At 39.9% G+C, this 18,812-nt stretch overlaps 1 protein-coding gene across 1 annotated transcript in view; it reads right to left on the bottom strand.

Annotated features, from left to right (window-relative positions):
• The window catches only part of LOC122802843 (high-affinity choline transporter 1-like), a 526,136-nt gene that overhangs the window by 179,514 nt on the left and 327,810 nt on the right, over positions 1-18,812 (bottom strand). The window contains exon 6 of the mRNA XM_044072630.1: positions 12,136-12,279. Within this exon, the coding sequence (XP_043928565.1) occupies positions 12,136-12,279 (144 nt within the window). The remainder of the gene's footprint in view (positions 1-12,135; positions 12,280-18,812) is intronic.

Below are 18,812 nucleotides of genomic sequence, written 5' to 3'. Positions count from 1 at the left end.
TAAGACAACTTGTCAAATCATCCAAGAGCTCCTTTGAGAGAAACCTAGCAAGTACTGCCAAAGATAGCAATAATGTCTTTTACACCTATGTACGTAACCTAAAGGGTAGGACCCAAGCAAGTGCAGAACTGGTGGCCAATAGTATCATGCACAGTTACCCCACAGAGATAGCAAATCTGCTAGCAGATAGGTTCGGTAAAAATGTCACTCCCTTATCCCCTCCTAACTTACAATAAACCCTCCGCCAAACCCCCTCCCACCTTACATATCTGAAGCGTAGCCATCTATGGGACCAGATGACATCCCAGGCTGTTTTCTAAACAGGCTAAAACTTGAACTAGGATCACCACTAAGTACCTTTTAAATTATAGCCTAACCACAGGGATTTTCCTTCAAAATGGAGAACAGCTTCAGTTATTCCCCTCCAGAAAGGGGGCCTAGCAACAGATCTTTGGAATTACAGATGCATAAGCCTGACCAGCCTCATCTGTAAGGCCATGGGATGTATCATTATGGACCTTATAAATAAAGACATAAGTGACCTCAAAATACTGGACCCTACCCAATTTGTCTTCGTGAAGGGCAGATCTTGTCTGTTAAATCTGGTGGATTTCTTTGAAAGTGTGACCAAGTCCACTGATGAGGGCAAATCGGTGCACACAGCATACCTGGACTTGGCAAAGGCTTTTGACACAATCCCACATTCAGGCATTACTGATAAACTTAGCAAACTGAATGTAAACCCCCTTCATTGTAAGATGGGTTGCCAACTTGATCACAAACCAGACGCATACTATCAAAGTGGGTGACTCCACAGCAACCAGCAATCATGTTAACAGGGGGATGCCACAGGGGTTAGTGCTGGGCTTACTACTGTTTTGTATGTAGTCTTCTCAGAAGTTCAGGTCAAAGCTAAAGGGTTGTGGCTGACCAACTTGGCAGACATCTGCAAACTAGGTGCAATCATTGAATCCCCAAATGATGTCACTATACTCCAGGATGGTCTCACACAGACCAACGACTGGTGTATTAGTTACAGTCTCAAACTGAATGCAAAGAACTGCATCATCATTCCCTTTGGCACAAACAATGTCCTTTCACACTATCAAATCAATAACAATACCCTAAGTACCCATGAAGTGGTAAGGGACCTGGGATCACAGGTTGACCACAACCTTAACTTCAACAACCACATGTTTACCATTGTAAGGAAAGCTTTCCACACAGCTCACCTGATTAGTAAAGCCATCACCTTGAGAGCAATGGAAGTTATAACTCCCCTATACTCAGCACGTATCCGGCCCATAATTGAGCATAATGCCCTATTCGGTATGTACCATACTAAGCATCTACAGCGATTAGAGAGAGACCTCAGAGGTTTCTTACAAGAAGATCAAGGGCCTACAGAATGTGCCTTACATAGACCGACTAAAATCCCTGTCACTATACTCCGTATCATATAGACTTCTTAGGTGAGACATATGCCTGGCCTACAGAATGACCCAAGACCCAAAACTAATGAACTTGCTGCATATCTGTAAATCAAATGGGTCTAGAGCTACTCATTCCAGGGACTTAAATATGGCCTCTGACTTATGTAGGACATGCTGGAGGGACAGATTTATCTCCCAGTGACTGTCACATCTTTGGAATAGGCTACCAATTCATGTAAAACAGAGCATGTCTATGACACTGTTCAAAAGGAACCTGGATGAGTGGATGGGACACCATAAATTCTTACCATGAATAGTGCCCACAAACTTCCTGGACATGGGCAGTCATCAATAAATTCAATCTTGTGTACTGACTGGTACCTCTACGGTATTACATTAAGTTGAAATGGCTAGACTTAAAATGACCTCCATGTCGATAGCCTAGTAATCCGATATGATCCTATGATTCTATGTAATCCCTTGTCTACGGTATAATCTAGATTTTTACTGTTGGCAATGTGGAAGGGATTACGTACAGTGGCAGTGTGTCTTTAAGGATCCCATTATAATTGTCTGTGAAAGATATTTTGTGCCTCTGTCTTGCTTAGGCAGGTGATTTCTTGTAGCTCCAGCATGTCTGTTATTCTACACTGGCTAACAAGATGCCTACAAAGTAATATTGAATGGACACAGAAAAACAGTATAAATATGATGTAATAATAATAATACTCTATCTGATATTCATACATCATTTGAGGTAAATGTCTGCAGAGTTAAGCAATGTAAATGCCCTTGAAACATACTTGATTTCATTTTCAGCACTATTATTCAGTCTTTGTTGTCACAGCATGTAGCAAAATAATAAGACACTTTATAGTCAGTAGTAAATATGACATAGGGCTGCCGCGGTGGTGCAGTGGTTAGCATTGCCACCTCACAGCAAGAGGCTCTCCGGTTCAATCCTTGGCCGGGGTGCCTTCTGTGCGGAGTCTGCATGTCCTCCCTGTGGTCATGTGGGTTTCCTCCGGGTGCCCTGGTTTCATCCCAAAGTAGGTGGATTGGACACTCTAAATTGGCCCTAGGCATGAGTGTGTGCATGTGTGTGCCTTCTGTGGAAGGTTGGGCACCAGGCTGGCAACTCAACACCGTAAAAACTCCACTACCAAACATGAGCTGACAGGTGATCTGCTGTGGTGATCCCTAACCAGGAAAAGTCAAAAGAAGAAGAAGTAAATATGACATAGGGCCAGATTCAAGAGCTGCACTCAGTGCAAGTCTGCAGTGATTCCAAAAGACCTGCTCTCAGTATAAGTGACGTATTTCACTGTAAGGCATAGTTATGAACAGTCTTACACCAGAGACTAAACTCCAAAAGATCTGCTCTCATTAAGTGTAACACAACTGGCAAATAATCATCATTAGGCTATCTAAAATTGTTAGCTCCTACATTTGTGGGTCACCCTTTGCCACAGTCTCGGGTTGTGTATCTGCAGTACTACTTGGCTTGAACAGTCTCTTATTTGAAAAGCTCACAAACTCTTCACTGAACTGCAGTAAAAACAGTTCAGTTTTATTGAAGTGTTTCCTGTTTCTTTCTCAGGGTTAGAACTTCTCTTGTCTTTACATTGTAGGATCTTGACATCTTAGCATATGAAATCACAACTTTCTGCTGTTCTAGCTTTTTATAAATTGGTCTCTGGATTCTATCTCTCCTGGCCTCAACATAGGTAATGTCCTACCTGGTCTGTCAAAAATAATTATTTCTGTTTCTCCTGAAAATACATGTGCCATTATTTTCTGGTTTAAGCAGAAAACAAAGGCTGCCAGTATTGTTGCTATTCTCCTACCAATCAATAATTGGAAGGTGAATTTCCTATAGGCTGCAGTGGTGTGTTAATAATACATTTAGTAAATGAAAGATAATGGTCCAGCTTTGAGCCAGCAACACTTATTTTTCATGATATTTTTCACTGTTTGGATAACTCTCCTCTTGGCATTTAGACTGAGGACATTTTAGTGAAGAAGATGCATCTGTCCTTGGTGATCCTATATCGTTACAGAGTGTACAGACTGTACAAGTCTGCAAGTTACTACCTCTATAACAGTTTGACTCCTTGACAATGTGACTCTGCAAAGCATTGGTTCTGAGACTAGATGAATTATTATATCTGACTATATTTCACTATACTTTATACCTCCAGAACACCCTGAATTTATTTAATCACTTCCAACAATTTCCAAGCAGATCTCTGAATGCTGGGCTGCTGAATTGACATAACAACACAATAAACTGTAGTCGCTGTCTTTAAAAACACCGCATCTGAATCAGACTGAATGGATTCAGTTTGTCACCACAATGACCATTAGTGAAATATTGGACACATACAGTGAATTTCTTATGACCAGTTCTCTGACTTCACTTTCAGTAATGATGTTATACTCAACCCTGTTTTTTATTTGCTTATCTGCTTGTTCATCAATTTTTCTTGTTAATTGGGGTAGAGAGCTGATCCCTCTGGAGCATATTTAGATCCAACTCAGGGACACAAAGAGAATACAGTCCAGGCTGTGACAAATACTAGTCACAGCAAAAGTGCAATGTAATAAATGCAACATTTATACATATATTTCCACTCCAGTGATTTTTACATTAACAAAACAGCTGAGTTTTTCAGCCTGAAAAGGAAACTGTGAAGACGTTCATCACACAAATTAAATGCATTCGCACACAGCTCATATTCTGCTTTATTTGTTTTATTTGTTTCCTGGGGTAGTGCACTGATCAGTATTGACCAATTTTATTTGCTTTATGTGGGTTAGTCAGAGAATTTGTTCCATTACACACGCGTAACAATTTTGTATCCATTCTTTCTACACTTGCACATATGAGAGCAAGGGTGTAGCCTGGCATACTCTTTATACTTTAATGAGTACATTTTTTTCTCAGCATCACATCAATATGGCTTTTTTAAGTCATATTATGTCTACAAATGTCTAAATGAATGTTTCCAAAAACAGGTGAAATATTACTAATCTAAAAGCAGTTTTATAGTTTTATGGGGAACAGCTAAAAATGTCATTTACATTTATTAAGTGCTTGGGGGCAGCATTCTGGTAGATGTGTTGGGCGGTAGCACTAAGTGCTTCTGGGTACAAAATGGAACTTGCTCACCACACACCTGTATGAGAGAGAGATGCTTAGGCTGTCCTTGCATTCTGCTCCCCACCGGATATGCTTTTCTACCATGCTGACAATCACATATTGTAAACCTAGTGCTTTCTGAGCTAAACACTTCTCAGTATTAACTGCATTAGGTTCAGGGGTTCATAGGTAAACACTAGGCAATCAACATGCAGACCATTACAAGCCTAACTAAAAACCTATAGTCAAAACTCCCTCCAGCCTCGGGGGGGGGGGGGGGATAAGATAGACCTGGGGAGAATTTGAGACTGGCTTTCCAGTGTTCTAGATTAACCCAAAGGGTACTGTTTCTTGACATACAGTAGAAGTTTGTTTGAGAGGTGAGGAATACACTGGAATGTAAATCTAACATACCAACATGTGTTATGAATCTGCTAATGAAGGTTTTCACTGTCCATGTTTGTTTCTGCTCTTTCTGTACAGGATGCTTCCAATAACAAAATTGCTTATAGTCATCTAGTGAATACTGTCAATTTGCAGTTCTAAATGTGAAACAAACAAAGGCTTCTGGATTACTGAAAACTTCAAACCACTGAAATTTGCAGCTGTGTGACAACTAACACCACATACTGTCATTTCTGTGTGAATTCAATATTTCTTCATAGGCACCTTTCAGCTAGTGCACACTGGTACAAGATCTAAAAGCTAAGCAACCATATCCCTTAGTGAAATTGCAGCAACTACCTAAGCAAGACAGTGTCACATGACATCCCATGTTTTACCCTTACGGAACTCTTAAAGACACATTGCACTGTAAGTACAATACTGGATGTAGACACTCCACACATAAGGTACCTAAAGATGACTTGTGAATGGAACTTGTGTAGGCATGGTAATCACAAAACTATGAAAATGCAGCAAATGACAAACATATTCATTTATGTATTTCTAAATAAAATAACAGTATAAAAAGCTGATATAACATAGTCAGTCTAAAAAGAAGTCAAGTTATTTCATCCCCCAAATTGGCTTATGCTATTATTAACAAACACAGCTGCAGAAGAAAAGGAGATCTATCAATAGCTGCAACAATTCAAAGACAAGAAATAGTACTCCAGTATTTAGCTCTTTTTTTCCTATAATGCTAGTGGAGTTGCAGACCACGAGATGTAATTACGTTCCACAAATGACTAATATAAGTTTAAATATGATATCAGAAACAGAGCTAGTGTTAGCATTTTGGGGCCACCAGTACAAATATGAAGTTGGGGGTCTCTGGACACTTCCAGACTAATTAGTAGCATGTCATTGCTATCCCTCCTAAGCAACCTTTTAGTTCATATTGCAAAGTTTTAGGAGTAGTATGCATAGACTAAATTAGAGTGTTCTTTCATTACGATAGGCCTGTGTCCAGTCTCACAGAGGGACATTCGCAGTGACTGGCATTTAGTTGCAATGATGATACATTACAACACCTCTATGTACAAGACTGGACTTAGGTGAAATGGTGCCATAGGTACTGCATTCTGTTACACCACACATGCATGAGCACACATGCACACACACACACACACACACACACACACACACACACACACACACACACACACACACACACACGCACGCACGCACACACACACGCACGCACACACACACGCACACAGACACACACACACACACACACACACACACACACACACACACACTCCAGTGCTCCCCTCTATTTCCCCCCATCCCAGACATCCAACACATGCACATCACTTTATTTCTTCTTTACCTCACATTTTGCTTTCTCTTCAGCATTTTCAAGAAACCACAACTTTCTATATAATATAAAGTGCATTTGTTTCTTATTTTTTGCCCAGCCTTTTTATCCAATGATAGCATGAGCAGAAATTATGATTAAATAAAGAAATTCAGTGTTGCTTTTCAACTTTGGTTTTCCTGGCATCCTTTCAACAAACCATACCTGGCCAAGGCAGCACAGTGCTAACCATTTACGTAATAAATCAATTAAGCCAGGGATCCCAGAAGCCACAATGTTATAAATACAGTGAAGTGCATTTTAGATAATCTTCTCAACTTTTTAATCTACTGGTGGCCTGAACGAAAAGAACAAGACAATTACGAGGATGCACAAATCCTATATGGGAATACTGCCTGCCTTCCTACCCCCCTTACCCTGCCCAACACCACCCAAAAAAAAAGACAGTCACTGCCTCTCTATCCCTCTTGTGTTAGATTGGGATGAAAGCAGAGATGCAAAAAGCCACAGCCACATATTTAAAGTAATTAGTGTCATACATATACACAGCATGCCTCCTTACTCTTGACTTCTACCCCTAAGACTATCACCAGTACATTTTTCTTATGTATGATTATGAGGAAAGTGAAAAAAACAATGACTACAGTAACATATTCCACTTTGTTGCTCCCAGACTGTTCACTGCCACTACACAGGCTATAAGTACCTATTTTGCACACCTCCAAGGTATGTGAGAAAAGTAAAAGAAATGAATATTGTGTCATCAGTCCCAGCAGAAATTATAACAACTTTCTGTGCACACCTCTAAAGTCTGATGGTGATGAAAAGTAAAGAAGTAATGAGAACACCATTTCCAGACCACCACACAACCTACAGCAACTTTGTGTACACACCTCTGAGCTGAGCTGGTTTCAGAATGGGGTTAAGGGCAGAGGCCACCACTAAGTCCATGCTAAAAGCCATTTATACAGTCTGGGGTGTGGGGACCACCAAACCCATAGAAGTTCTAAATGCCCAAATGTTCTGTGATATATTTTATTCCTTCCTTTTGAAACAGAATTATTTAACTGCATTTTTTTATTGTCATCAAGAAGAGTTGTGTATGTGTCCAGCATTACTCTGTGTGAATATGTCTGTGTGGTGTGTGTGTGTGTGTGTGTGTGTGTGTGTGTGTGTGTGTGTGTGTGTGTGTGTGTGTGTGTGTGTGTGTGTGTGCAGATAAAAGGTAGTAATATTTGTTGCGTGGGTAAACCATATCAATACTGGTGTTGGGTCTATATCATATGTTCGAAGTTGTTAATCGAACTTATATGTTCGAAGATGTAAAACTTCAAACATACAATAAAAAAAAAATTAAAAGAAATTTACTTGACTTGACTGCTGTAAGCTGGGGGGTAAGCCCCCCTGCACCCCCACCCCCACACTTTAAATATACCAACTCCGATATCGCGCTACTGTGTAGTAAAGGGAAATCTTCCCTTTCAGCACTGTACCGTATTGAAGTGCCATCTCAGAGTTGGTATAGTTAAAGATCGGGGGGTGTGGGGAGTGCAGGGGGGTGTCCCCCCTGCTTACAGCAGTTAGGTAAGCTTCTTTTATGTTTTTTTTTTGTTTGTTTTTTTTATCATATGTTCGAAGTTTTACAACTTCGAACATAAAAAGTTTGATATTATGATGTTTGAACTTGTTAAACTTCGAGCATATGATATAGACCCCTAGTGTTTACACTATTTCAGCAAATACTATGCTGGTTTTCTTGCCACTTGACATGTGCCATACTAGTACTGCCACATCAGATTAGTGACTGTTGTTTAGCAGTTTTCAAACAACAGCAGGGTAAGTTACTTTTATTTACCTCTTTGAGGAGTAATGCATACCTTTCCCTGGCCCTGATTTCACAGAATGTCCCTGATTTTGCCTCATAATTTTGTTCTGTCCCTTGTAAAAAGTTTGATTTGCTGGTACATCATTTAGGATTTCAGAGATTCAATATATCCATGCATCTGAGTTTTATAGTACTTATTGTCCAAAAAATACATGTTGATGGAAAATGTTCTATTTTACTAACGTTTTAAAGTGAATTAGAGTAATATTTTAAAACAAAGTGTTTCCGATTTTGAGCCCTTATTCTATTATTTTTGTTTGACTTTGCCCAGAATTTGTTTGCAAAGAAGTTGACCAATGTTTATAAAACTCTCTGAAACAGAAGACCATTCCTGAAGATTGAGAGCATCAGCTATCCTTAAAGTCCAAGATAAGCACTGAGAATGGTCTCTCTGGACTGCTAACCAATAGTGCTTACCTTGCTCACACTCAGTTACTCATTATCGGCTTTGCCCTGACAGGGTCATTTCACATAAAGTGCATAATCAGAAAATGAATAACCTTTTTTTTCTTTATTTTTCCCAAGCAGCAGCAGCTTTTACAGGGTCCCCACACAGTCAAGGATGATTTGGGGTACCCCTGCAGCCATGTCTAATGCAGGTGCCCAAAGTTGGCAATGATTTTAGTTTTAGAAAATGGAATAACCCCAGCAGGATTTTATTAAGTCAAGAACACTTTGTCAGTGATAAAACATTCAATGACATTGTGAAACCTGTTAACTGACAAGACATTTTTAAAGGAGATGTAAAATTACCCACCAGGTTTATTAAGAAACGTGATTACTGTACTAGCTTTTGTTGGTTTGACAAGCATGTAACAAAATAAGATAACTTGCAGCAACCACGGGGTTCACAGTCTATGATCATAAATGTGCTAATAATGTCACTTGTACTCTGTCAGTATTAACATTTTTACAGTCACATAATTCCCTTCACTCACTTCCATGTAGTTCCCTTCTCACAGTTCCCTGTTATAATATCAGGTGTAGCTGTCAGTGGATAACATCAGAGGGCTTTTCATTGACTGACTAATTACAGTCACCCAACAAGAGCATAAATATTAGCTGTTATACTACATGTATTTGTGACTAGTGCAGATCATAGTAAATATAGTAGTAATATAACAGTAATACTACAGTACATTGGCTTAGTGGCATAAAGAGACAATAGGGCTCCCTAATCTGCCATTTCAGAGCGCTCAGCATTCGACAATAACCAAATGCCTCCTCTCCCCTTCACCCATGCCTTCTTGAATGTCTCTGCTCATTCCCTCCTCACCACCATTTTTATTACTCCCTTACTTGGAACCATATCCATCTCTATGAAGTGCTTTTGGAAATCCAGAGTAGTTAACTCATTCAAACTGCTGCAACTGCTCCTTCCATTCTCTTCTCTCCTTCTTTATCAAGATGTCTATTTACCATCTCCTTGACATGATCATGTCCACCAATATTGTGTCACACCCCCATCTTTTCTGTTCTTATTTAAGAAGATCTCTAATTCCTCTTTTCTCTGGCCATATCCTGTACCTCCTACCCATGTATCATAACACTGGCTTTCCTCTGGACTTGTTCTAGCAGTTTGATATCCCTTCACTTATATGACCATTAAAACTTCTCAGCATTACGTTTGCTGCTGAAATTGCCCTATCTTTCTGCAGAAGGTGTTCCATTCCAAGTGTAATCAACACTTTTCCTTCTCTTTTGCCATCAGTTCCTCCTGGCTAGTTGATAATTCACAGTAGGGTTGCTGTGAACCTGGTGCAGCACTTGACATTTGTTTGCACTGAACCTCAGTTATCATCATTATAGTTAAAAGAGCAGCCATTATACATATATGTTTAGCTACATATGCAGTACATATCTGATTGTTAATTTCAGCTACCTTCTTTGCTGGTGCATGTGATCATTAACATAATCTATCCTCTTATCTTTCAATGCTGGGAAAGACTGGCACTCTGATGAATTAGTTCTTTATGTCTGGAAAATGAAGCCACACTTGGAATACTATATGTAACATTAGTAGTGCTCCAAACTACTGACTTCTTTAAGTTCCAGCAATGACTGCCATAAGTTGTTTAGATGTAAGCATTGTACTGTGTTTCATTTGGTACAAAATTCTTACCATGTGAAACAGCATGGCATCAGATTCTAAAATGGCTTTATAGGCACAGCAGAGTCAGATCCCTGAGATGGAATCTCTTCTTTGAGAACAAAACATTTTCTACACATACATATGGCAGTGGGAAGAATTTACTTTAATATAACTCTGGTAGGGATCCTTGAATGCCAGTCTCAGAAGGAAGGGTTCTCTTTCCAACAAATGGTGGCTGCCCTAAATTATTCTGTTAGCTATGTCTTTATAGTGTGATTTCACTACATGCAATGCAGATGAACTATTTTCACTGCCAATGCAGTCCAAGTGAAGTTTACACCATTGTGAGACAGAACAATTCCTAGAATGAAGGAAGACATCATTCGTAGCAATCCACATACAATTGGAATAGTGTGAACCATATACGGCACAAAGATTAAGGTTAAAATTATGATTCTTGTATCTGTGCAGATTGCACATCAATAGACATAGAAGCTCATGATATTACATGAAAGCATTGGTCATTCCCTTGTTGTCTGTATGTTGCTTTTAGCCCTGTGGAGTTCATAAAAGAATGCATTATTCAAGATATTAGTAGCTTAACATTATTATATAAACAGCCAGAAATACATATGAAAAGCCCCACTCCTCCCATCTGCACCATGACAACTTCTTAATCCATTGTTGTAGTAGCTGTGATACAGCTGATGTGAACTAGTGCCAGGAATGTATGCCTATAGGTGACAGTTGTATTGTCTTTTAAATGATTTAATTGTAAAGTTAACAGACATTGTCAGGTACTGTGTATCTCATGCAATGTATATCAGTGCGTTTCATTCCATGTGTACAATTATGTATTGGTAGGCATGGTGGTGTACAATGTGATTCAAACTGTAAAAGGGAGTAGAATGTGCCACACTACCTCAGGAAGGGATCTGCATGAGCTGCAAATATACTTTTCAGAAAGCCATGGTAACTCTATTGCTGCTTCTTTTGTAGTCTTTTGTGAGCTCACCATTTATGCCCTATGGCCTTGCTATTACAATGGTTATTACAATACACCCACACATGGAGAATCCTTCAAATAAAAATAGCTGACATGGGCATGTACCACTAAGTTATCCTTCCACAATGGTTGAAATGTGGGCATGGACCTCTAAGTTATCCTTCCAAAGTGGTTGAGGTTTGGGCATGCTTCAAAGTTATTCTTCCAAAGTGGTTGATGTGTGGGCATGCACTACTAAGTTATCAATCCAAAGTGGTCAGTTTCCTGATTCCAATACCTCAGATCATGTCTGTGCTTTGTGATGAATTGTTAAGGTTCATGGACCATCTCATTTTGCATATGTGGAGTGCAAACTCTCTCGTGCAAATGCTGCCATGTTAAATAATTTTTCAAGCACTGGGCAAGGCAGCAAATAAAATTAGTTTGTCAAACCGACATTAATCTGCAGTTTTCTGAAGAATAATGCAGTACTGGGTTTGATTTTTAGTGAGGGTTAGTATTATTAAAAGGGTCTGCATAATCAAAAATACTATCTTCCTTATTGGTGCATGTGAACCTTAATAAAATTGTTCCTGTCATCCTTTAACGGTGAAAAACACTAGCACTCTGATGAATTAGTTCTTTACATATGCTCCTTAGAAGTAAACAAAATACAATGCATGAGGGCAAACATTTGACATCAATCCCAGCATTCTTAGTATTCACAATGTTCCTCCTTTATAGTATTGTCTTAGACCAAATCATCAACATTAATCATTGCTCAGAACTAAACTTGTTATTTGTTCATTTTGTTTCTAAACAAAGTTTCATACCAGAAACAGGAGATCATCCAACCATCTGCCAAGATGTTCCAAATCAACTTTGCCAATCCAAGGAGTTTGATACACCTCATTAAGAGCAGTGTAGGCAATATTTTCAGTTGCTTTATTTACCATGGCAAATGGGACACAAATCCACTGTCACAAAAAAAGAAATGGTTAGCAAACAATTCCAATGTAGCTTCTTTTATTAAATTCACAACCATATTCTATGAATTATTTTGGACAACTTAGCTATATAAACTGATGTGTTCTCATTACAATGATAACAATGATTGGGAGGTGACTGAAAATATCTGACAATGACATCTTCAAAAAAGTATATGATTGAGTCAAAAATAAACAGGAAGTTATAAAAGAAAATAACCAATATTTAAATTGTATTATTTGCAGGGAGCAAGTATTTTCACACGTGAAAGATGTAACGTTTTTACTACCCAATATTCTGACTCCAAGATCACGAAATCTCAAAAAAAAAAAAGAAAAGGTGCAACTTCAAAAAAATATATTTGTTTCTATGACAAATGACCATCAAGTCCAACTCCCAGTCATCATAAACGTTCCCCTGATCCTCTTCATCTGAGAACACCAGGAGAGGGAGGAACAATTTGGGGATAACAGCTTTCCTCTCGAGGGGATGGTGGAGATTTTCAAATGCTCCTTCCTTTATCTCTGTAATTGGCCAAAAACAATAGGTCAATACCTGATGTGATTGGCAAGTGAGAATGCAACCTTGTACACATTTCTGATACCAACTAAAATGCTCTGCAATCCTGACATGTTCATCAATCACAAAGTGCATAGTGTACAAGCCATATGTTCTGGCCTTCTTCAGAATGTTGTTGGTTGAGTCATGTGCAAATAATGTCACATGGGAGAGTAACTGCCCACAAAGCACAGGATCCAAATTCCAACAGTTGAAGTGATAATAACCAATAATGGTCAAAAGCAACTTTATTACACAAAAATAATAAATAAAGTTAAGCGCTTTCACTCGGTCAATACCAAGCTTCTTCAGAACAAATGGCAAATAGCAATCATAGCAGTCCTTAAATATTAGTTCATAGTCACATGGCTCTTCTTCCCTAATCATCACTTAAAGTGACAAAATGTAATAATAATAATAAATAATTAAAATAATAATGCAATATCCATAAATAATTAGTAAATAAAACCCAAATGTTGGTATATAATTTAACAATATGTGACCTTATAAAATGATTTCGTAAATAAGATAACTATTTAAACCAATGTATTTGCCATTTGTTCTGAAGAAGCTTGGTATTGACCGAGTGAAAGCGCTTAACTTTATTTATTATTTTTGTGTAATAAAGTTGCTTTTGACCATTATCGGTTATTATCACTTCAACTGTTGGAATTTGGATCCTTGTTGGTGTCACTGGTGTAACCTCAATGCTGGCCTGTAGTGGCAGAATGGTTTAAGGGAATTATAACATTTTCCCCATAAATGGACACACTACAATAGTTTCCCCTGAGATGATGTATGAAATGAAAGGAAATATTTAGTTCTGACCAAGCTCAAGCCCAGTCTGGGAGTTCCCAAAAGGAAAGCACACTACAGGAAGCATTGCACTGAGTTTTGGAAAGAAACTAATACGCTCTTTGAATATATTTAAATAAAAAAGTGTAAAATAGTTTCAGACTAAGTGATCAAAAGCACACAATGACAAGGTTAGTAAGAATGTTAGTATAGACTGAGATCTCATCCTACAATATGATATGAGAAGTTGACATGTTTAGGTGTGTTAGGTGCATACATACACACACACACATACACACACACATACACACGCACACACATATAATATATAGCATATAATATATATATCTGCACTCATATAAAAACAAATGTCTTTTGGCTTCTCCTGTTAGGGGTCGCCACCACCCATCACAGAAGGCACACACACTTGCAGACACACACACACACACACACACACACACACACACACACACACACACACACACACACACACACACACAAACACACACATATATATATATATATATATATATATATATATATATATATATATATATATATATATATATATATATATATATATATATATATATATATATATATATATAGATATCCACAAGAGCAGGAAGATCCTCCTGGTTCCCATAATGTGAGGGGAGGATGACATTTGAGAAGAGGCGAATATTCAATTTAACTGAAAAAAGAAGTCAGGCTTGATTATTTTTCATGTGAACCCTTATCAATGTTTAATTTAACTGAGAGAACTTTGCCAAATTTATAAATTAAAGCAAAGGTTTTTCTTTCATTCTTTTAGGTCAGATTAACATAGCCAACAACTGGTCTGAATTATTTACTTGAAAAATTAAATTAAACTATGTTTTGATTGACATAGGGCCGGATTCACGAAGGCTTGCATGGAGTCTAAGAGTAGTGTAAGATGGCAGACAGCCAATATGTCTGCCGAGCGATCCAGCAACAGCTGGCAGGGGCGTGCATGAGAGCTCCCAAAACTACTCTTGCACGGACAGTGTTATGTTATGCAAATTATCTCATTTGCTGCTGAAAGCTATGCAAATGAGGTGAATTTGTGATCCAGGAAACACTAACCTGTCCGTGGAAGAGTATAGTTATTTGCAGAAATGTACTCGGTTAGTAACGGAGTACCGTTCTGCAAATAGCAAAAAAGAGCTATGACAGCTCCAAATAAAGGATGCATCCAGTTGAGGAAGCATGCCAATGGACAAATATAAGGCCATTGGCATTTTTATCATTTGAAAATTAATAAAAATCAAAAATTTCTTTTCCCCAATTTCCAATGTTTAAGCGTAGCGCAGCGCCGTGCAAATGTGCGGCGCTTTAAAAAACAGAAAATAAATAAAAAATAGCCAAAAATAGGCATTCTTATTAAAAATATTATTCTGCCATGCAGGTGAATGGCAGGCTGAAGACAACATGGCTGCTGAGTAGTGGTTGCTAAGGGGGGAAGCTCAGTTTGAGAGATGTAACCAAGCATTAGTAGGCAATCCTATGGAAATGAGGATAAGGATAGTGAATCCCAATTTTGCCTGGCATGTGAGCCATGTCCCTAGAGTGTAAGTGTAGTAGTAGGGGAGTAGTAGAGTAGACGATAGTTGACATCATGAGTGGGTATGTATGAAAGACTGTAAGCTTATTGGAGCAGAGTGGCTTGTGTTTGCTGTGAGTTACTCAGGATTGGAAGAGGCGTGTCCTAGCTGAAACCCAGAAACCGAAGGTGTACGCCGTGGATATCACTAAAATTTCTTGCAAACATGCTTACACCGTGTGCGCACGTGTGAGCGCCTGTAAGCCTGTGTAAGCCTGTGTGCACGCGTGTGCACCTGTCTAAGCCTGTGTAAGCCTGTGTAAGCCTTTGTGTGCACGTGTGAGCGTGTTTGCGCTTGTTTGCACAGCACTGCCCCTTGTTGAAACAGAAAGGGAAAAGGAAGGAAAAGAAGTAGTAGGAAGTTAACCAAGGAGAACTAGCAGAGCTGCCAGGTGAAATAAATAAGAATCAGCCAATTACAAAGGTAGTACACTAGCCCAGCCCAGCCCTGCACTTAAAACTCTGCAAACAATATTCCCTCATGTTTTTCTCAAAAACACTGCAACACTGCAGTATACAAAGAGAGTGAAAACTTAAAAAGCTTAACTCAGACAAAAAATGTTAGGGGCTGCCATTGCTATTATAAGCCAACATGTGCAAGATGCTGAGGGTGGTGCCATTGCGAATGCTGCTGAGCAATCCACAGTGAGAAGACGGAGAAGAGTGTACAGACCCAGGGTAACCTACCAGGGGCTACATGAGCTGGAGATAGTGGAGCACTATAGAGTGGACAGAGACCTCCTGCAGCAAATTGTTGAGCTGTGCAGGCCACACCTCACACACCGAACCAACTGAGGGGAACCCATCCCAGTGGAAACCAAGGTATGTGTTGGCCTAAGAATACTAGCAACGAATACCTTCCAGAGACCAACTGGTGATATGATGGGGATTTCATATGCATCAGCATCCAGGGTACTGCACCAGTTCCTGAATGCCATGTCAGCACATGTCAGTGATCATGTATATTTCCCCAATTCCCGTGAGGCATTGGCCAGCAATATGCGTCTCTTCCAGTAAATAGTGGAATACCCTGAGTTAGTGGGTGCAATTGACTGCACGCCCATACACATCAAAGCACCAGCTGGTGAATGGGGTAGGGCCTACATCAACCACAAGGGCTTCCCCTCCATCAACTGCCAGGTCATGTGCGATGCCCAGGGCATAATACTGAATGTGAGTGCTGGCTGCCCTGGAAGCTACCACGATTCCCATATCTGGCATCTGACGCAGCTGTACCAGACATTTGCCAATGGGGACATCCCTGACAGTCACCTAGTGGGGGATGCTGGATATGTACTGGAGCCGTGGCTGATGGCACCCATCAGAAATGCACACACACCTGAACAAGAACTCCATAATGAGGCACACGCACAAACATAAAATGTAATGGAGAGTGTGTTTGAGATCCTCAAGTCACGGTTCCGGTGCCTGGACACATCTGGTGGAGTCTTGCAGTACTCACCAAATACATGTACCCAAATTGTCATGGTATGTGCCATGCTACACAATATGATCCTGTGAAAACAGCTGCAGCAGGAACAGCATGGGGCAGGGCCAAACAGCCCCCCACCATTGCCAAGGCCATCACAGGCAGAGCGTGACTCTGAGGAGGAACAACCTGAGCCTGCCCCAGTAGGCAGAAGAAGGCGTGCCCAGTATGCTTTGGCCTTGGCAAAGAGGCAACGCATAGCACATACACTGGCTCAGTAGGAACCCTGGAAATTATACCTCTCTTTGACTCGCACATAAAATAAAAGGGATGCCTAACTTGACACTACCTGTTTTCAAACATGTATAGGGAGTGTACTATGTGCTTCCAACATAGGCAGCCCTGCAGCACCACCTGAGGCATGATTGCCATGTTTTGAGCAATATAAAGCAGTGCTAAGCAGCTTTTACCACTATTAATATATGTAAACAAAATTTCCCGCGCTAACTAGTGCAATGTCGGGCAACATTGAGCAATGTTGGGTAAGGTCGGGCAAAGTTGATCAAAGTCAGGTAAACATGCTCATATTTGCTGTACTGTTCCTTAAGCAGTCTGGTCTGCCCAGCATGAAAATAAAAAGCAGTGACAGGGCTCGAACCCAGGATACTGTGCACTATAGTCACAGTACTGAACCACTAAGCCATAACAGCATTTCACTGGAACAGACACAGCAGAACAATTGTACACTAATGCAAACAAAAATAAATGCTGTATAATGACCCTAAAGAGGCATATGGGTAACCTCCCCCACAGGCCTATGCAAACAGAGAACAGCAGGCCAGGCGGTGTGATGTGGGTTGGGTAGGCTACGAAGTCGCAATCTAATATACGTGACATTGGACGTTAAGATTTGTAGTACAGTAGCATGCCTCAAGCCAGTACGATAGGCAACAGTACAGACTTAAATGGTGTACCTTACATAGCAGTGCAGGCCTAGCAAATGTGTATAAGTGTCAGGTGAACCCCTCATCCTATGTACACCCACAGTAACAATCAGGTGTGCCCCCAGGTAGAAATGTACAAAGAATAGCTGTCCCCACTGTATGTAGAAATGTTGATAGGTCTATGCAAAGTGTCTCATTGAAGCTCTGCAGGCACAGCATGATCCCTGTTGAGTTATGACACAAAGGTGAGCCCTGCAGTAAAAATACAACTTGATTTTCCACACACATATAGTATAAGTGTGTATACCAGGCGTCCTCACTCACTTCAACAAATGTAGTGGATTTCATTCAGCAACACACTGAAAGGTCATACTGGGCATGCTCACACACTTAAATAAATGAAGCAAATGTCAGGCAACAACATACTGAAAGGTCATACTGGGCATGATCACACACTTAGGCCATGTCTGGCTACAGCAGTAGGCCACACATATCTGGCAGTTGCATGTTTCACCCCAGGAACCTGTCACTATTCACCAATCCTGCCTTGTGCACACAGTTATATGAAAACAGACACATATAATATATTGGAACCCTGTCATAATCAAACTATGTACTACAAGTGCTTAAGTTGTTCACAGAAAATGAAAAAGCAAAGAAGATCAATAAACCTGCAATCAGCATCATCAATAAACAATGTGCACTCCAAATATTATCCAATCCATGTTCTGGCAAAAGAATCTGTGAAGGAGTCCATAGAGAACCATGACGCTTCCTTCCGCTATGTCATAAATAGCAATGTACACTCATATATGTCCTGAGTCAGTGCAAACTGTAAATGACTGACATTGCCAACATCCTGTCAGACAGGCTCATACATACATACCCCCCTCTCACTGACAAAAGGCCCTATCATCATACCTGGAGAATGTGAAAGCACAGCTATCACATATAGAATGGGTAAACAGCTCCTTCCAAACCTGAAAACACGGCGTCTATGGGATTACATTGTTTCTCTAGCTGTATCATAAGTGAACTCCAGAACAAACATACCCTGCACCTGAACAGTCTGTTGAGCCTCACCCTCTGTACAGGATATGAAACTGTTGAATGTGTTACAGCAACGTTTGGCACACTCCACAAGTGTTGGTGCACAACAGACCATTGGAACTA

Source organism: Protopterus annectens, chromosome 5.part0 (genome assembly GCF_019279795.1).
Source record: "Protopterus annectens isolate FY-2018-M chromosome 5.part0, PAN1.0, whole genome shotgun sequence".
NCBI classification, from domain to species: domain Eukaryota; kingdom Metazoa; phylum Chordata; order Ceratodontiformes; family Protopteridae; genus Protopterus; species Protopterus annectens.
This window is presented reverse-complemented; position numbering and strand designations above follow the sequence as displayed.